The sequence below is a fragment of the Trichomycterus rosablanca genome, chromosome 16 (genome assembly GCF_030014385.1).
Source record: "Trichomycterus rosablanca isolate fTriRos1 chromosome 16, fTriRos1.hap1, whole genome shotgun sequence".
NCBI lineage: Eukaryota > Metazoa > Chordata > Actinopteri > Siluriformes > Trichomycteridae > Trichomycterus > Trichomycterus rosablanca.
Window position 1 is genome coordinate 24,581,068 of NC_086003.1, and position 20,163 is coordinate 24,601,230.

Sequence of the window (20,163 nt, forward strand, 5' to 3'; positions counted from 1 at the left end):
TTTTTTTGCAATTTTTAAAGAGGAAATCTGTGAAGATTTTTCAATAAAGACCAAAACATATAAATACAGATACAGCTAAGGTAAAAATGTACATACAGATGTAAGGAGTATGAATGTGGGTTATCTAAATATCTAACAAAACCTGCTGGTTCAAAAAATATACACAGTATACATACAGTATGTATAAACGTAAATAAAACACATTAATGTGGAGAATTTTATAATTCTATAATTTCATAACTGACTACAGCTGGTGACTTCTGTGACCCAGTATATAGTGGATTCAGAAAGCATTCAGACCCCCTTGACCTTTTACGATAAGCTAAGATAAGATAAGACTTTATTGGCATTGTGTAGTTATGCAACAAAACTTAGTTTGGTAGCTTTTAGAGAGACCAGCAGCAGCTAAATAAAAGACAAAATAAGTAAAAAAAAATATATAGAAACATTTTGCACACTCACTTGCATGTAATAAATTAATAATTAGATTTTAAATGGGTATTCAAAAGGGAAATGTCTTTTTTTTCTCACCAATTTACACTTGATCACTCACAATAATGAAGTGAAAACATGTTAAGGTTTTTTTTTTTTTATTTACAGTAAATTCTCTGTTAATAGGACCAGTTTGACTGCACTCATATGACTGAGCAAATCAGCTGTTCATTGTCAGTAAATCAGCCTGCAGGTTTTTGCTGATGATTTAGGTTGTGCATGTGTTTTTACACAAGATGTACTTATTAAATTACAAACATCTTTAGTAGTTAACATTTATAATTGTTTGGTAAGCCAATTCGAGAAGTAGCCACCAGTAAACTGATGGTAAGCAGCTTAGCTGATGTGATTGTGTGGTGGGAATTAAGGAAATCCTTACTGAGAAAGAAAAGGTCAACATCAATCAGGGGAACCAACAAGGTGTCATTTCAGTTTGATAAGTCTGTTTTGTTTGTGTTGTTTGTGTTGTTTTTCACTGTGTACAGCCTTCCTACCAGTATACAAATTCATCAGCTTTATGGAAGGGGATTTTAGGCAGCTTGTATAGGTGATGCTTTGCTGTTCGCTTACTGTTTGTTAATCATACATTTCAATAAAATGTAAAACTCACGAAGCATGAAATTGCAGCTTATTGTACAGCCATGATAATAAAATCCACTCAGTTTATTAGATACACCTGCCTTGTGCCTACATCCATTAGCCATTTTATTGGGTCCACATACCATATAGCACAGATAACACCAAAATCTGAAAATATGATTGGAGAAGCATAATAAATGCAAATGTTCCCACATAGGTACCATTTAGCAATTCACATTTTACAATGTTCTGTGTCATGTATATACTGTATATGCTGAGCAGGCTTAACTTGATTTTGGTACAAGAGAAAAAGATCAAAGTTACTTTAAAAGAGGACTTCCTGTTAGGGCATGGAGAGCAGAAGCTTCGCTGGCTTGGGTTTAATGATTTGTGATGCATACGTACAAAGAGAGCAATACTGCCTCGATGTTTGACCCATGGTAATAGGGATCTAGTGGCTCTTTAAGGATGTGGTGGACATTTTGCTAAAATGGTTTGATTATTTTAAAGAATTACCTGTTCAAAGTGATGGAAAATGTTGGTTTAAAGTGGAATTTTAAAGTGGTGAATGGCAAATTGGTCCCCATTCACACAACATTAAAGGTTTGATGACAGTAGAAATGATGTAAATCATACGCTGCAGTCAAAATTCAAAAGATGTCCATCCAGCTGAACACCTGTAGATAATTTAGGACAGATGTGCTTGACAGTGCACTCAAAGCACAATCAAAACAGAATTGTGTGAAGATCGTTTGAAAGAATGGTGTTTCAGTACAGTTCCAGTGACTTGACATATCAGTGACATCACATATCACATATCAGTGTACATTTTTAATATTAACTGTATGTACTAAAAAGACTGCTGGCTGACATCATTGAGTCGATACAGTTTGTAAAGATACATTTTACCACTTCTTGTCTGCAAGATATGGTGCAATCAGTTGGAGAAGGTTCTGTAAAAGCTCAGTTTGTCTTAACCACATTCTTACAATGCACACCCCACACACATATTCATAACTTGAACAGATCCACTGCGGTCTCTAACACATCAACTCAGTTCATAGCTGCAGCTACACCCTCATTAATTTAGCAAGATATGCTATTGTGGCCAGGTCCTAGGTTATGATTCTTTTAATGTAATGGGATTGTACAACTCACATTTTCTTATTTGTAGATAAAAGTTCAATTCAGGTAATTACTTTTTAGTTACCACCCCAACTTATATACAGTGTATCACAAAAGTGAGTACACCCCTCACATTTCTGCAAATATTTTATTATATCTTTTCATGGGACAACACTATAGAAATAAAACTTGGATATAACTTAGAGTAGTCAGTGTACAGCTTGTATAGCAGTGTAGATTTACTGTCTTCTGAAAATAACTCAACACACAGCCATTAATGTCTAAATGGCTGCAACATAAGTGAGTACACCCCACAGTGAACATGTCCAAATTGTGCCCAAAGTGTCAATATTTTGTGTGACCACCATTATTATCCAGCACTGCCTTAACCCTCCTGGGCATGGAATTCACCAGAGCTGCACAGGTTGCTACTAGAATCCTCTTCCACTCCTCCATGATGACATCACGGAGCTGGTGGATGTTAGACACCTTGAACTCCTCCACCTTCCACTTGAGGATGCGCCACAGGTGCTCAATTGGGTTTAGTTCATCACCTTTACCTTCAGCTTCCTCAGCAAGGCAGTTGTCATCTTGGAGGTTGTGTTTGGGGTCGTTATCCTGTTGGAAAACTGCCATGAGGCCCAGTTTTCGAAGTGAGGGGATCATGCTCTGTTTCAGAATGTCACAGTACATGTTGGAATTCATGTTTCCCTCAATGAACTGCAGCTCCCCAGTGCCAGCAACACTCATGCAGCCCAAGACCATGATGCTACCACCACCATGCTTGACTGTAGGCAAGATACAGTTGTCTTGGTACTTCTCACCAGGGCGCCGCCACACATGCTGGACACCATCTGAGCCAAACAAGTTTATCTTGGTCTCGTCAGACCACAGGGCATTCCAGTAATCCATGTTCTTGGACTGCTTGTTTTCAGCAAACTTTTGCGGGCTTTCTTGTGCGTCAGCTTCCTTCTGGGATGACGGCCATGCAGACCGAGTTGATGCAGTGTGCGGCGTATGGTCTGAGCACTGACAGGCTGACCTCCCACGTCTTCAACCTCTGCAGCAATGCTGGCAGCACTCATGTGTCTTTTTTTTAAAGCCAACCTCTGGATATGACGCCGAACACGTGGACTCCACTTCTTTGGTCGACCCTGGCGAAGCCTGTTCCGAGTGGAACCGGTCCTGGAAAACCGCTGTATGACCTTGGCCACCATGCTGTAGCTCAGTTTCAGGGTGTTAGCAATCTTCTTATAGCCCAGGCCATCTTTGTGGAGAGCAACAATTCTATTTCTCACATCCTCAGAGAGTTCTTTGCCATGAGGTGCCATGTTGAATATCCAGTGGCCAGTATGAGAGAATTGTACTTAAAACACCAAATTTAACAGCCCTGCTCCCCATTTACACCTGGGACCTTGACACATGACACCAGGGAGGGACAACGACACATTTGGGCACAATTTGGACATGTTCACTGTGGGGTGTACTCACTTATGTTGCCAGCTATTTAGACATTAATGGCTGTGTGTTGAGTTATTTTCAGAAGACAGTAAATCTACACTGCTATACAAGTTGTACACTGACTACTCTAAGTTATATCCAAGTTTCATGTCTATAGTGTTGTCCCATGAAAAGATATAATGAAATATTTGCAGAAATGTGAGGGGTGTACTCACTTTTGTGATACACTGTATACTAGTCTATATAATCAGAATCATTCACCCGATAAAATAACTGTCATGTCTTTTAACACATTCCCAGTTCTTAACCTTAACATAAACATCAATAATCTGTAATAGAATAACTGATAGTTTTTGTACCATTCCTTTATTAAAAATCCTTTTGTTTTTCAATTTGAACATAGATACTGTGTCGTCCTTCTTGTAACAGTGGTACAGTTCACAATGTTTTATTGTCCTTGCATCCAGTTTACATCAGATTCTCCTGAAATTAATCTAACGATGAGATGACTGTAGTAAACTTTTTGTTGTGACAGAACATTGAATCTTCCCCAACAGAAAATATAAAACTCATTCGCTCATCATGAAGAAAACAGGTCAGCCTATCTAAGTGATTATGTCAGTTTTATCACACAGACGTTAAAACAACTTATCGCACAGACGTTTTTTGTCAGTCTAGATAGAATGTTCAGTTCCTGATATTAAATCTTATGACAGTGCTTTGTTAGATCATATGAAAACAAAACATTCACTTAAACAGTACCTAATGTTAAGCACAAACCACCCTACATTTAAACATGTCTGATTTTATTACTAACTCAGATCCTCAGAATTCTTGGTATTAGAACATTGGTATTAGTGGGTTGCCATATTTGGTTATAGGGTTCTTTGCTTCCTAGGAACATAATTTGAAAAAAATGACATGTGACTCACATACCTAGAACGCTAATTATCTTATGCCACCATGAGACAGGAAGAATTTACAGACATACTCAAAATAAGCAAACACTAGAAGAATAAATACTGCAATGGTATACACACAGAGAACTATCTTACCAAAATGCAGCTAATTTTGTAATGTTTAAAAGCAACTAGAATAAAGCCGCTGCATCCTAATCAATATAAATACTGAAATCTGAGTAATTTATTCATTTGAGGTTCTTTTTTATCATCATTCTGGTATTGACCTTGCCATTCTTGTATGTGTGTTGTTTAAATTAATGAAGCTACCTAAGCTAGCTAAGATTTCCTGTGTTCTTGATCATGTCTATTCTTACATTCTGGGGCCCTTCAGTTACTGTAGTCTTTGACTGGTTTTATCAGAATGAGAATCAGATTTTATTAGCCTAGTATGCTCACAACTGATAACTGATAACCTTTCACTCCTGTATAATTTTATTACAAATAAAAGGTAGTTAAAAGTTTATGTGTATTTGACAGTGTGTATACATGCAAGACGTGACATTTGACTTTATGGTTTTTGCTACTGTATGTTTATGTAACTTTGTCTAATTGAAAACAATATATATAGGGTTTCATACCAAATAGGCAGGCACTACATCACTAGTTTGAATACCAAGACCAACTAACTAAACAAGTGGAGTCAGCCCTGCCTCTTTTTGGATGAGAGAAGGTACCATTGCTTTTGAGAGGGTCAGCATTGATCCATTAGTGTTATAATGGCAAACCTGTGATTTGCTTGGTTCCCTCAACACCAATTCATTTATTATCTACTATCTAAAATTAGGACTTATAATGGTGACAATAGTTTTGGACAAAGATGAATATGTTCCAGTTTCTTAGTCATAGAAAAATAGAGTTGAAAGACTTTATGATATACGTCTCTTGCTAATGTATGTAAACTCTGAATGGTACATTTTAACGTTTTAGTTTGATGACACATTACTTTTATTGTTAGGCGCCTGATATGGAACGCTGATATAACCCCCGCCCAGCTGCTTACCAGAGATTTATTCAGGTTTTTCTGTGCATCCACCATGGTTCAAAGTACAATGTGCAACTGATTAAGACCCCCACTAATAAACTTTAAAGCTTAACAGCTACACAAGGTCAGTGTTGAAAAGTAACTGATTACTTGCACTCTATGTGTGTCATTTGACTTTATTGGCTAATATTTAAATTACTAAAAACACCTTTGATTTAACTTGTTACTTATTTCCCTACTGCCTTTCCTAATCTGTATAAGAAATATTTAAAAATGAGCTTGTTGATCATACAGTTAATGTCAAATGTTTACATACACTCATAAATAATTTTCATGATTTTTTTGTGACTGAATAATCAGTACACATGCTTTGTCTTTAAAAAAGTTTTCTAAATTCATTACTTTCATGAAAAATCCATGGAACGTGGGTAACAGTGTCCGTAGTAAAGTGAACTTAACATTGCTATGGACTTAGAGGATGTCCAAGGTGCTCCAGAATCCAAAATCTGCACCTTAAAGTTCACTGAAGTCCGGTGCTGACTAAATTATACAGTTTTGTTGCCCATTCTAACAATTTGTTAGTCAGTCTGATTAGTTATACCCTTCGAGGAAGAAAGCTAAATACTACTTGACAGCAGGCCGAAATAGCTCAGTTGGGAGAGCGTTAGACTGAAGATCTGAAGGTCCCTGGTTCGATCCCGGGTTTCGGCAGCTGGGAGAAGGTTTTTAACCACGCCATCTATTGGTAGAACATTAATATACACTGATCAACCATAACATTAAAATTACCTCTTTGTTTCTACACTCACTGTCCATTTCATCAGCTCCACTTACCATATAGAAGCACTTTGTAGTTCTACAATTACTGACTGTTTCTGTTTCTCTGCATGCTTTGTTAGCCCCCTTTCATGCTGTTCTTCAATGGTCAAGATCCCCACAGGACCACCACAGAGTAGGTATTATTTAGGTGGTGTGTGTTGTGCAGCAGCTCAACAGGAGTTTTTAAATACCGTGTCCACTCACTGTCCACTCTATTAGACACTCCTACCTAGTTGGTCCACCTTGTAGATGTAAAGTCAGAGACAATCGCTCATCTATTGCTTCTGTTTGAGTTGGTCATCTTTTAGACCTTCATCAGTGGTCAAAGGACGCTGCCCACGGGGCGCTGTTGGCTGGTTATTTTTGGTTGGTGGACTATTTTCAGTCCAGCAGGGACAGCGACGTGTTTAAAAACTCCATCAACGCTGCTGTGTCTTATCCACTCATACCAGCACAACACACACTAACACACCACCACCATTTCAGTGTCACTGCAGTGCTGAGAATGAGCCACCACTTAAATAATACATACTCTGTAGTGGTCCTGTGGGGATCTTGGCCATTGAAGAACAGCATGAAAGTGGGCTAACAAAGCATGCAGAGAAACAGATGGACTACAGTCAGTAATTGTAGAACTACAAAGTGGAGCTGATAAAATGGACAATGTGTGTAAAAACAAGGAGGTGGTTTTAATGTTATGGCTGATCGGTTTACATTTAAAAACACACCTATAAATCTGTTCTTTGTGCTCCTCTCAGTTTAAAGGCAGAAAAAGCTCGAAAATGTTAGTCTTCATAACTAACAAAGTTGGTGTTGAAAACATTAAACCGTACACCGTAGGTCTGTTGTCAATATGCACATTACTTCAGTATACACAGTTCATTAATAACAGATATTTTACCCAGGTTAAAAACTAGCACAAATGTACAAATGTCTAATCATTTCCAAACACATAGCCTATGTTTCACTGGTCACATTGGCACAGTCCAGTCCAAACAGCTTTTTCTTCTGCTTGAGATCTTGATCTGAACGTTCAAAACATTTTTGCGGCAACTTTCTTTCTTCCTTTTTTTCTAGTAGAGTAGGTGTGGCACAGTAACATGGATCCCAGGGGGCAGGTTTGTTGTCTGTGAAGAATTGTGCATGTATTTCCCTTGTCTGTGTGGGTTTTTGCCAGACACTCCATATCTGGCTACTTACCAAACACGCAGAAGGTTGATTGGCAACAATAAATTCCCCCTAAGTGTAAGTGAATATGTGTAACACGCTGTGATAGATTGCACACCTTGCACCTCCCACAACTTTAAAATATCCAAATAAAATACTTTTAGCCAATACTGCATCACAGTACTTCTCTCAATGAGCAAAAACCTGTTAACACATGATTTATTGGGGAGTTTGTATATAAAATATTTACATATTTTTAAATTCCTATTTAATAATTTATTTAAACAGATAGTTAGATAAATCATATATACATGTACAGGGGTTGGACAAAATAACTGAAACACCTGGTTTTAGACCACAATAATTTATTAGTATCGTGTAGGGCAGACCTGGGCATTGTACGGCCCGCGGGCCACATCCGGCCCGCGAGACATTCCCAACCGGCCCGCATGAGGTTCGTGGCAATTAAAAATTAGACGTAAATAAATGTACATCAAACATGCAATATAACAGGATTGATTTTGACGGGAGCGCTGTGTCTTTAAATATCCGTTTCGTTTTACGTGTGTGAGAGTGTATCAGCTTCACTGTAATGCGAACACAACTGAGTGTGACTGACGGTGGAGTTTTTAACAAGACGTGAACTTCTGAAGTATTTATGTACTGAAGTCAGGTGTAACGCTGTTTAACGATCACAATTTAGGGTTTAAATCGCTGTTATGGTACTAAACAGAAATACAAGAACATGAACGATGCGGAGCGTCACACCTGAAGCTTTACTAACTAAACTGCAAAAGCAACAAGGACTTTTTATAAAGTTTAACACATCCAGAACTGAAGCAGTCAGGACCAGCTTTGTGATTTTAATAAGAATATCCAACAATAACAAAAGACTCAAAAATAAATGAGGTAATTAGACTCAAAACAAAATAGTGTAAAGTTTAAAAACCTGCACATTTTGTTCACATTTGTTTGTTTTTTTTTTTTTTTTGCATTTGTTTGTTTAAATAGTAAAATAATGTTGATGTTTTACTCTGCCTACTTCTAATTGTCATCTAAACATTAACAACTTATTAGAACTGCACAATTTACTGCTTTTAATAAAGAGTGGGCAGTTGTAGCCTAGTGCTTAAGGTACTGGACTAGTAACCAGAAGGTCTCTGGTTCAAGCCCCACCACCGCCAGGTTGCTGCTGGCCCTTAACCCTCAATTGCTCAGACTGTATACTGTAACTTTATTGTAAGTCACTTTGGATCAAGGCGTCTGCTAAATGCTGAAAATGTAAATAAAGAGATAAAATTAATATTGAGCAGAATTAAGTTCACCTTATTGGTCCGGCCCTCCACAACAGTCCCAGTTGCTTATGTGGCCCCTTCGAAAGTTTAATTGCCCACCCCTGGTGTAGGGCCTCCTTTTGCGGCCAATACAGCGTCAATTCGTCTTGGAAATGACATATACAAGTCCTGCACAGTGGTCAGAGGGATTTTAAGCCATTCTTCTTGCAGGATAGTGGCCAGGTCACTACGTGATGCTGGTGGAGGAAAACGTTTCCTGACTCGCTTCTCCAAAACACCCCAAAGTGGCTCAATAATATTTAGATCTGGTGACTGTGCAGGCCATGGGAGATGTTCAACTTCACTTTCATGTTCATCAAACCAATCTTTCACCAGTCTTGCTGTGTGTATTGGTGCATTGTCATCCTGATACACGGCACCGCCATTGGATGCACATGGTCCTCCAGAATGGTTCGGTAGTCCTTGGCAGTGACGCGCCCATCTAGCACAAGTATTGGGCCAAGGGAATGCCATGATATGGCAGCCCAAACCATCACTGATCCACCCCCATGCTTCACTCTGGGCATGCAACAGTCTGGGTGGTACGCTTCTTTGGGGCTTCTCCACACCGTAACTCTCCCGGATGTGGGGAAAACAGTAAAGGTGGACTCATCAGAGAACAATACATGTTTCACATTGTCCACAGCCCAAGATTTGCGCTCCTTGCACCATTGAAACCGACGTTTGGCATTGGCACGAGTGACCAAAGGTTTGGCTATAGCAGCCCGGCCGTGTATATTGACCCTGTGGAGCTCCCGACGGACAGTTCTGGTGGAAACAGGAGAGTTGAGGTGCACATTTAATTCTGCCGTGATTTGGGCAGCCGTGGTTTTATGTTTTTTGGATACAATCCGGGTTAGCACCCGAACATCCCTTTCAGACAGCTTCCTCTTGCGTCCACAGTTAATCCTGTTGGATGTGGTTTGTCCTTCTTGGTGGTATGCTGACATTACCCTGGATACCGTGGCTCTTGATACATCACAAAGACTTGCTGTCTTGGTCACAGATGCGCCAGCAAGACGTGCACCAACAATTTGTCCTCTTTTGAACTCTGGTATGTCACCCATAATGTTGTGTGCATTGCAATATTTTGAGCAAAACTGTGCTCTTACCCTGCTAATTGAACCTTCACACTCTGCTCTTACTGGTGCAATGTGCAATTAATGAAGATTGGCCACCAGACTGGTCCAATTTAGCCATGAAACCTCCCACACTAAAATGACAGGTGTTTCAGTTATTTTGTCCAACCCCTGTATATTTTCTACTTGCCGATAGGGCTACTAAAACAGTATCCTATCCTGCCGAAACCCGGGATCGAACCAGGGACCTTTAGATCTTCAGTCTAACGCTCTCCCAACTGAGCTATTTCGGCTGCTCTAGTACAGTAAAATGGGCTTCTCAGGCCGAAAACTGTAAAGGGCTGTTAGTAATTGAGTACCAATAAATAAGTAGTGACTTACACACATTACGCAAATATTTTAAGGTAGAGCACAATATGAGCACAATATGCCTGAAAGCAAAAGCCACCTTGTGTAAGGTCCTTACAGGGTGTTGATTACCTTTACAGAACAGTAAACATTGATAGATTTGTTATAAAAACATATTTGGACGTGTTAGTAATTTTCATTAAATTATATGATTTAGTAAAGATACAGCGGGTACAGATTTAGTTTGTGATTGGAGATTAATGACTAACAACAATGATCTTGGATTATAATATGCAGACTATCAACATAATTTTATTTGGTTATCAAGCATCTTTTTCTGACAGGAGTGAGAGGAGCACTCAGATTTGAACAGATTTGTTTTAAATGTATATTAATGTTCTACCCATAGATGGTAACATATGCTGTTAAAAACCTTCCTCACTGCCTAAACCCGGGATCGAACCAGGGACCTTTAGATCTTCAGTCTAACGCTCTCCCAACTGAGCTATTTCGGCTGCCCTACACAGTACAACGGGCTTCTCAGTCCTAAAACCATGAGGGGCTAGTAGTGATTGAGAACCAGTAAATGAGTAGTGACTTAAATATACAGTATTAGGCAAACATTTTAAGGTAGGTCACAATATGAGATTAATGACTAACAACAATAATCTTGAGAGCCAGCTAATTTGTTGGGTTTATAATGTGCAGACTATCCTACATGCTATGTGGAAAATAGAAATATTTACACAAATATACATTTATATATATAAACATACTGCATTACTTTTGTGCACATTCAGCAATAACTTTTTTTTTTCCAGTATGTTTTTATTCATTTATTTTTGTCTTGTTAGGGTGAACTGTAATAGGTGGCTATATTTGAAAACAGAGATTAAAGGCAGTTTAAAATCTATAATATTTGTCTACAGTAATATTTAATATTAGGCTACTAGGCTAGGCTAGTTTTACATTACTGCATAATTATTATCAGTAACGCACGGCCTCTCGTGGCTTATTGCTTTAATAAAAGCCAACGCTGACAGGAGCACTCAGAACAGATTTATAGGTGTTGTAAAGGTATTTTAATTTTCTACCCATAGATGGCGCTGTTAAAAACCTTGCTCACTGCCGAAACCCGGGATCGAACCAGGGACCTTTAGATCTTCAGTCTAACGCTCTCCCAACTGAGCTATTTCGGCTGCTCTCGATCAATGAAAGGGGCTTCTCAGCCCTAAAACTGTAAAGGGCTGTTAGTAATTGAGAACCAGTAGATAAGTAGTGACCTAAAAATATTACGCGAATATTTCAAGGTAGAGCACAATACAAGCACAATATGCCTGAAAGAAGAAGTCACCTTGTGTAAGGTCCTTACAGGGTGGAGATTACCTTTAGGCCTCCAACCGAAAAATCCACACAGAAACTGGTGAAATCCTACAGTAACCAAACTAACCCCTTAAACTCCTCCATGCTTTCAGACATTTTCTGTCTAAATTGCACTGATTAGACTGGAATAAAAAATAAGCAGTTCTATAATGTACAGAACAGTATTTAAAGACTTTTTATAAACATTAAATTACAGGATTTCATTAAATTACAGGATTTAGTAAAGATACAGTGGGTACAGCTTTAGTTTGTGATTGGAGATTAATGACAATAATCTTGAGAGTCAGCTAATTCGTTTAGTTTATAATCTGCAAACTATCCTACATGCCATGTGCAAAATAGAAATATTTACATAAATATACATTTTCATTTCTAAAATGACATGACCCATTAAAGGGTTTAAAATCTACAGTCCAATGCAAGAAGCTACACATCACAGCCGAAATAGCTCAGTTGGGAGAGTGTTAGACTGAAGATCTAAAGGTCCCTGGTTCGGTTTCGGCAGGATAGTAGGCTTGGTTTTAGTAGCGCTAAAGGTAATTTAGAGAACCACAGTCCCACAGGAAATACATGCAGATCTCCTTACAGATAATAAACCAGAGCCCCCTTTACCCATGTTCAGGGATGGACTGGCCATCGGGAGGGTCGGTTTTCCTGGTGGGCCGCTGAGAGAGTGAAAAATACATTCTGTTTTAAATATTCCTGAATAATAATCCTGAAGTGTGCATTGGCCCACCACAGTATCCTCACTGCATGTCCATTGGCCAATCACAGAAATGTCCCTCCCCCAGGATAAACCGTAATCACAACCACCAGTTAAAAAATACATAGTGAATGAGTGCGAGATGGAGAAATGGGATAACCTGTGGGTGACAGTGTAATAGTCATTGATGTATTGGTGAACTATGCAGGATGTCCTTTCCATGGCTTTGTTTACCAGCCGAAATAGCTCAGTTGGGAGCGCGTTAGACTGAAGCTCTGAAGGTCCCTGTTTCAATCCCGGGTTTTGGCAAAATTCAGATCAGGTTTTAGTAGCGCCACTGACAAATAGAAAATTTATGTGAAAACCAAGATGTATATGTGTAGATGATGTATCAACCTATCTACATATATAAAAAAATGCACAAGATTTGCACAATCTACCAAAGTGCGTTAGACATATTCATGTACAACTAGGGGGAATTTAGAGAAAACCCACAGTCAAGGGGAATCCATGCAGATCTCCTTACAGACAACAAACCTGGGCTCCCTTCACCCAAGTTATTGTGTCACTGTACCAAAAAAATATATACTGCAAAATGTGCACACAATAAATAATATGTAGACTGTGCTCTGAACGTTCAAAACATTTTTGCAGCAACTTTCTTTCTTCCTTTTTTTCTAGTAGAGTAGGTGTGGCACAGTAACATGGATCCCAGGGGGCAGGTTTGTTGTCTGTGAAGAATTGTGCATGTATTTCCCTTGTCTGTGTGGGTTTTTGCCAGACACTCCATATCTGGCTACTTACCAAACACGCAGAAGGTTGATTGGCAACAATAAATTCCCCCTAAGTGTAAGTGAATATGTGTAACACGCTGTGATAGATTGCACACCTTGCACCTCCCACAACTTTAAAATATCCAAATAAAATACTTTTAGCCAATACTGCATCACAGTACTTCTCTCAATGAGCAAAAACCTGTTAACACATGATTTATTGGGGAGTTTGTATATAAAATATTTACATATTTTTAAATTCCTATTTAATAATTTATTTAAACAGATAGTTAGATAAATCATATATACATGTATATTTTCTACTTGCCGATAGGGCTACTAAAACAGTATCCTATCTGCCGAAACCCGGGATCGAACCAGGGACCTTTAGATCTTCAGTCTAACGCTCTCCCAACTGAGCTATTTCGGCTGCTCTAGTACAGTAAAATGGGCTTCTCAGGCCGAAAACTGTAAAGGGCTGTTAGTAATTGAGTACCAATAAATAAGTAGTGACTTACACACATTACGCAAATATTTTAAGGTAGAGCACAATATGAGCACAATATGCCTGAAAGCAAAAGCCACCTTGTGTAAGGTCCTTACAGGGTGTTGATTACCTTTACAGAACAGTAAACATTGATAGATTTGTTATAAAAACATATTTGGACGTGTTAGTAATTTTCATTAAATTATATGATTTAGTAAAGATACAGCGGGTACAGATTTAGTTTGTGATTGGAGATTAATGACTAACAACAATGATCTTGGATTATAATATGCAGACTATCAACATAATTTTATTTGGTTATCAAGCATCTTTTTCTGACAGGAGTGAGAGGAGCACTCAGAACAGATTTGTTTTAAATGTATATTAATGTTCTACCCATAGATGGTAACATATGCTGTTAAAAACCTTCCTCACTGCCGAAACCCGGGATCGAACCAGGGACCTTTAGATCTTCAGTCTAACGCTCTCCCAACTGAGCTATTTCGGCTGCATGCAGGAATAAAAATGAGCTGTCCGTGTCGCAGACTGAAATGGGTAAAATCAACCTCACTGACTATCTTTAAATTGTTAGAATGGGCACCAAAATGAGCAGTGATTCAATTGTAATATGGAAATATATTAAGGGAGGAAAAATAAATATACAGCTTGTGGGTACTCCAGTTTCCACTAAAAACTTTCCTCTCAAGTGGCACTAGGTCATTGATGTATTTACTAGTGAACTATGCAGGGTGTCCTTCCAAGTGTTACACTAGCAGCCGAAATAGCTCAGTTCGGACCGCGTTAGACTGAAGATCTAAAGGTCCAAAGATCTAAAAGAGGGTTTAAAATGCGGTTTATTGGTCTCTTGCGCCGCCGTGTGTTTTAGCGCTGCGCCAACCCTCAAATGTCAGATTTCATCTTTATGTTTATGTTTATTTTATCAGCGTTTTGCCTTAACACGATCAAGTTAAATCGACAAACTACAGAAACATGTAGAATTAAGTTTTCTACGTTTCTAATGTGTTTTGTGAGCTCCTATTTCTTACTGACATTTTTCTAGATCAGTTTGTGCTGTTTCTTCTCTCAAGATTTAAAGTAGCTTTATTGGCATGACTGCAGAAAACAACAGACTTACTAAAGCATTACAACAATAATAACAAAATTACAAAAGAAGCAACAAGATGACAGTAAAACAATAAACAATAAAAGTGAATAAAGATAAAAAAAATAAACAATAAAATATTTTGGCAAATTTACAGAAAGATATACAGAGGACAGTGGTGTAACTACAGGGGGGGCAGGTGCACTGGGGCCCATGGTTGGGGGGGGGGGGAGGCTCCACGACATGAACTCAACCACTCACCTCACTGCCCCCCATTGGCTGCACTCGCCAGGTCGTCATTATTATATTACAATATTTTCGTAAAGTACAATTAAAATAACTAAAACTACATTAAAAATAATATCAGGAATTTGGACTTGAAGTCTATTGTAGATGACTCAGACTGCATGTACTGAGTGAGCACCTTTAATTCTCTCATATATATATATATATATATATATATATATATATATATATATTTATGTATGTCCTTTATAAACATATGTATATATACACACAGATTTGTCTCAGGCGGTGTGGAGCCGACACATACTGTGCGACGAGGGGGGCAGTATGTCCTTCTCCCAGCATTTTCTGTAATTTTTCCAATTCTGTAAGTGTTTGGTAATTTGGTAATCTCTTTATTTCTTCTCTGTAGAATAATCTATCCACAGATGTTTAAAAAGTATAAATTCATGAGTTCTGTGGGTTTATGGTATTATTTTTGCACATGATGGGTCTCTTACCTGCAGCACGTTTAAACTCTGCTCTCTGACGTAGGAACTGGGATGTGACTGCAGACACGACTCCAGTACGTACGACGTGATGACGTATGACTCAGCTGGGTGTCTGGACCTGTGGAAGCTGTGGAAGTGTAAACCGAATCTGAACGACTCATTCTGCGTGGCTGTTACAGTCCATGTCTCACAATGAGTGTCCTGTGTCGGATCTTAAGCCGAGGATTGATAGCTGGACAGTCTCAGCGGGCTTCTGTAGCCGGACTGCAGTGTTTCTGTAGCGGAGTATCCAGTGCCCGGCGAGACAGCTCTGCTAACTCCACTAGGTGCTGCTGACCTTTAATGCTAATGCTAATGCTAAAGCTAACAAGCTGTATTGAGGGCAGATATACTTAAATGTGCTTTAATTTAAAAGCTAGAACTCTGTTTCAGTGATGTGCATGAGTGTATATAATCTTTGATTTTGGATTAAATCTTGGTTGTTTATAGTTAGCTTGTCAATGATAACTGAAATTATGACCTACACCTTTGAACACATTTGAACCCGAATAACAGTGTACCTAACGTTGTTCCGTACACTTCACTTCAACCACACACCGGTGTGACTACACATCTGCACCAGCTGTCTTAAACACTGGAGAGAGTTGTGTACATTTTAAACCCTCGGTTGGGTTCATTTCAGCCAGTTATATGTAATTATATTCAGTAGAAGACCTAGCACTGACACTGTATGGAACACTGTTACAGTTAACAGAAAACAGAAACACCCCATTTAGTAATCAGATGCCCTATTTAGTTTCGTGTATAATTATGGTACATAGTTTTGGGGCAGGGGTAGTAATTGGAAGGTCATACGTTCAAGCCCCAGATTTGCAAGCTTGCCACTGTTGGTCCCTTAAGCAAGGCCCTTAACCCTCAATTGTTTGCAATGTATACTGTCTTTATTGTAAGTCACTTTGGATGAAGCCGTCCGTTAAATACTGAAAATGTAAATATAGTATAAGATAAACCTTCAACTGCTATGTTGCTAATGTGTTGGCAAAAAAGGTTTACAGCCCACAGCCTGTTATTAACACCTCTTTTTCTGACCTGCAAATGAGTCCTCATGATGAGTCAGTCCTGTTTAAAATGCACTTACTGTCACTGATGCTGAGCTTATACCAGCAAGTGAGACACTTTGTATATCTGATATAGGTTCATTTGTCTTATTACACTTGTAGTTTTCAGTAAGTTAATAAATAATTTATCAGTATAAATCATCATATTGATGCTTTTTTTGCTCTGTTCCAGTCCTGTAAATCTCACCTATGATGTGTTTGATGGGAAAGTGGATGACACACCTCTGGTCTTTCTGCATGGCTTATTTGGGAGCAAGTCAAACTTCCACTCTATAGCCAAGTCTCTGGTACAGAGGACCGGCCGAAAGGTATAGATTTGTGAAGGATAGTGTTTTTTACAGTATTTATGAGAGTAGAATTAATGAAAGTTGATCCTACCAAAAAGCAGGTGTACTTAACATTTCTTGTCCATAGACCTAATTTTAAAGGCTTTAAATTGTCCTGACTCCATCAGAACCACACATTTCACCTTGTGAGCTGTTATTGTAAATAAGTGCATCTTCCACAATGTTAGCTCCAAATGAAACAAACAGCCAAAGCTTATTTATGTAATGGCATGCCAAGAACACAATCTATTATAGTAAAAAAAATATGTTACAAGCTAGATCTGTAATGCCTAGAACTTTTATATTAATAATTTTAATTATCTCTTTGTAATAACTAAACATGTTTTACTGCATTCTTTTTCAAATTGCCATTGAATTAGTGGTGTAAAGCATGTTGCCATTAGACCCTAGAGCAGTAAGAATGCCTTATTGAACAGTGAATTGGTGTATATAGACAAGTGTTATGTGTCTCCTAACTTGTGGCAACAGTTTTAGAAAGTCACTTTTCTTCATGTTAATGCTCATGGTTTAGCTGTGATGTTTTTATGTCCATTATTATTATTATTATTATTGCACAATTTTTAAAATGAAAAAAGTGCCCTAATTGTACTTTGTCCAGTCAGGTGCTGACAGTCGATGCCCGCAACCATGGCAAAAGCGAACACAGCCCAGTTTTGACGTACGAGGCAATGACCGATGACCTAAAGCACCTACTTAATCAGCTGCACATTGGAAAATGTATTCTCATCGGGCACAGCATGGGTGGCAAAGTCGCTATGGCTACAGCTTTGTCACAGGTATTATTATCTGTTGTGCATGGGTTTCCATTTAAAATAATAAAGTTTGTGCTGTTTATTCAGTTTCACATCTTTGAACTTCTGTCGACTGTAGCCTAGTCTGGTGGAGCGTCTCGTCGTTGTGGACATCAGTCCATCTCCGACATCAGTCCGGACCAATTTCCGCTCGTATATTGACGTTATGAAGACTGTAAAAATAGCCACCGACATTCCACGCTCCACAGCACGCAGGTTAGCAGAAGATCAGCTCAGACATGGAGTTAAAGTAAGCATTTAAGATTATATTTGAAATATGTTCTTGTTTTTTAAATGACCTGTATTATGGCTAAATGTAGATTTTATATGGTGGTCTTTTCTTTGGGTTGTGCATAGGAGCATTCGGTTCGACAGTTTCTCCTCACTAATCTGGTGGAACAGAATGGACATTATGAATGGAGAGTCAATTTAGAAGCTATATCAAATCACCTAGAGGACCTCATGGGCTTTCCTGAGTTTAGCACCACTTACGAAGGTCCCACTCTCTTTCTGGGTGGCAGTAGCTCAGCTTACATCAGGTAAGAGCATTTGAAGAGATCACTTACATAATACTTTATGTTTTAATAAGTATTAGTATTGCTATTTATTACTGCTATTTTTATACTTTCTTTTTTTTACTCTTTCGGCCACAAACACAGTGGATCATTCTGGTCCACCTACCTGATTTGGCACAGTTTTTATCTTGGATGTTATTTGTTTTTTTCGTGCTTAGGACCGACACTGGGCGGCCTGGTGGCTAAGTGGGTAGCACTGTTGCCTCACAGCAAGAAGGTCCTGGGTTCGATCCCCAGGTGTGGCGGTCTGGGTCCTTTCTGTGTGAAGTTTGCATGTTCTCCCTGTGTCTGCGTGGGTTTCCTCCGGGAGCTCCGGTTTCTTCCCACAGTCCAAAGATATGCAAGTGAGATGAATTGGAGACAGTAAATTGTCCAGGACTGTGTTTGATATAACCTTGTGAACTGAAGAACCTTGAAATGAGTAACTACCGTTCCTGTCATGAATGTAACCAAAGTGTAAAACATGATGTTAAAATCCTAATAAACAAACAAACAGACCGACACTGACAAGTGCACCTTCCAATGGCTAGCCATCACTAATTGAAGTTCCTTTGGGTAGATCTTTGGGTTACCATGGTTCTTTCAATAGCTGCAGCCTAGACATGATTCAGTGGGCTGTAAACAGGAGTGGAATAAAAACGTTTTGCAGTCTTTAAATTTTTTTTAAATAAGGAATATTTAAAGTCATTAAAAGTTATTTTCAGTACTTTAGGGTGCTCGGGTTGTGCATTACTGTAATACTTTGGCTTACCATTGCTGAGACTTTAGTTACAGTGCAGAAGGAACACAGAACCAATACAATTAGTGTACATTTATGTCTATGGCATTTGGCAGTTTAGCAAATTCAGCAATTTGGCTTATTAAGTTTTTTTTTATTATTATTATTCTGTTTTTTATTACATTGACACCCTCATTTGTCTCCCAGCTCTGAGGATTATCCAGAGATCCAGCGGCTGTTTCCGTGTGCAGATATTCAGTATATCCCTGATGCCAGTCACTGGATCCATGCTGACAAGCCTCTGGAGTTCATCAGCTCTGTCATCACCTTCCTGCAGTCCTAGTCTCCAAACTGAGGACTACAGTGAGATGATTGTGCAGGACCTAGCCTTGAGTAGACCTTTTTACCTTCGATTAGGTATTAATACATGTAATACACCTAGCTAAACATATATTCTGTATGCACTGTCTTGATGTTAACTGAAGATTGGTTCTAACAGTTCTTAAATGTTTTAATTTAAATTGAATTCGGAAACATGGGCGTGGGGGTGCAATAGGTGCACTTGCCCCTCACCGAGCATCTATTGCTGAAATGTCATATGCCAGCATCATCTCCCAGTGGCATGTACTCTTATTTTGTTTCCTTAATTATTAAAAAAGCTTCTTATTTAATTTCTCATCCACCAATACACTATGTGGACAAAAGTATTAGGACATCCCTTATAATTTTTTTTTATTCAAGTGTTTCTGGCACACCGGTTCCCAACAGCTGTAATAAATCAGTGATAGAAAGAAAATTATATATCTCCAACTTTGCAGCAACAGTTTAGGGAAGGCCTTTTACCTGTCTCTATGACACAAACAAAAGCTGGCTTTAAAGGATGTTTTCCTTTAAATGTTTAATGTTGAGGCTTTCTTGACCAACATCAGTTCTCAGCCATACAAATTCTCTTTTGACTGACTGGGCACAAATTCACACAGACATACTTCAAAGTTTTGTAAGAAGCCCTCTCAGTAATAGCTAAAAAGATCACATAGTGGTCACTCTACTATTTGTTTTTAAATTGGGATAACCAACGAGC

General features: G+C 38.6%; 1 protein-coding gene and 7 non-coding genes across 8 annotated transcripts; 3 read left to right on the forward strand and 5 right to left on the reverse strand.

The window, feature by feature from the left end:
• The first annotated feature begins 6,239 nt into the window (after positions 1 to 6,239).
• On the forward strand, positions 6,240 to 6,312 carry trnaf-gaa (transfer RNA phenylalanine (anticodon GAA)). The gene has a single exon. It is a non-coding gene; the product is annotated as a tRNA-Phe (tRNA).
• A 3,908-nt stretch (positions 6,313 to 10,220) lies between these two features.
• trnaf-gaa (transfer RNA phenylalanine (anticodon GAA)) lies at positions 10,221 to 10,293 on the reverse strand. The gene has a single exon. It is a non-coding gene; the product is annotated as a tRNA-Phe (tRNA).
• Positions 10,294 to 10,790: 497 nt separating this feature from the next.
• Positions 10,791 to 10,863, reverse strand: trnaf-gaa (transfer RNA phenylalanine (anticodon GAA)). The gene has a single exon. It is a non-coding gene; the product is annotated as a tRNA-Phe (tRNA).
• A 611-nt stretch (positions 10,864 to 11,474) lies between these two features.
• On the reverse strand, positions 11,475 to 11,547 carry trnaf-gaa (transfer RNA phenylalanine (anticodon GAA)). The gene has a single exon. It is a non-coding gene; the product is annotated as a tRNA-Phe (tRNA).
• Positions 11,548 to 12,670: 1,123 nt separating this feature from the next.
• On the forward strand, positions 12,671 to 12,743 carry trnaf-gaa (transfer RNA phenylalanine (anticodon GAA)). The gene has a single exon. It is a non-coding gene; the product is annotated as a tRNA-Phe (tRNA).
• Positions 12,744 to 13,564: 821 nt separating this feature from the next.
• On the reverse strand, positions 13,565 to 13,637 carry trnaf-gaa (transfer RNA phenylalanine (anticodon GAA)). The gene has a single exon. It is a non-coding gene; the product is annotated as a tRNA-Phe (tRNA).
• A 492-nt stretch (positions 13,638 to 14,129) lies between these two features.
• Positions 14,130 to 14,202, reverse strand: trnaf-gaa (transfer RNA phenylalanine (anticodon GAA)). The gene has a single exon. It is a non-coding gene; the product is annotated as a tRNA-Phe (tRNA).
• A 1,514-nt stretch (positions 14,203 to 15,716) lies between these two features.
• On the forward strand, positions 15,717 to 19,526 carry abhd11 (abhydrolase domain containing 11). Its single transcript, XM_063011938.1, has 6 exons — positions 15,717 to 15,859; positions 16,824 to 16,959; positions 17,601 to 17,774; positions 17,869 to 18,039; positions 18,147 to 18,328; positions 19,290 to 19,526. The coding sequence occupies exons 1-6, from the start codon at positions 15,726 to 15,728 to the stop codon at positions 19,423 to 19,425; spliced, it is 933 nt and encodes a 310-aa protein (XP_062868008.1). The 5' UTR covers positions 15,717 to 15,725; the 3' UTR covers positions 19,426 to 19,526.
• The last annotated feature ends 637 nt before the right edge of the window (positions 19,527 to 20,163 follow it).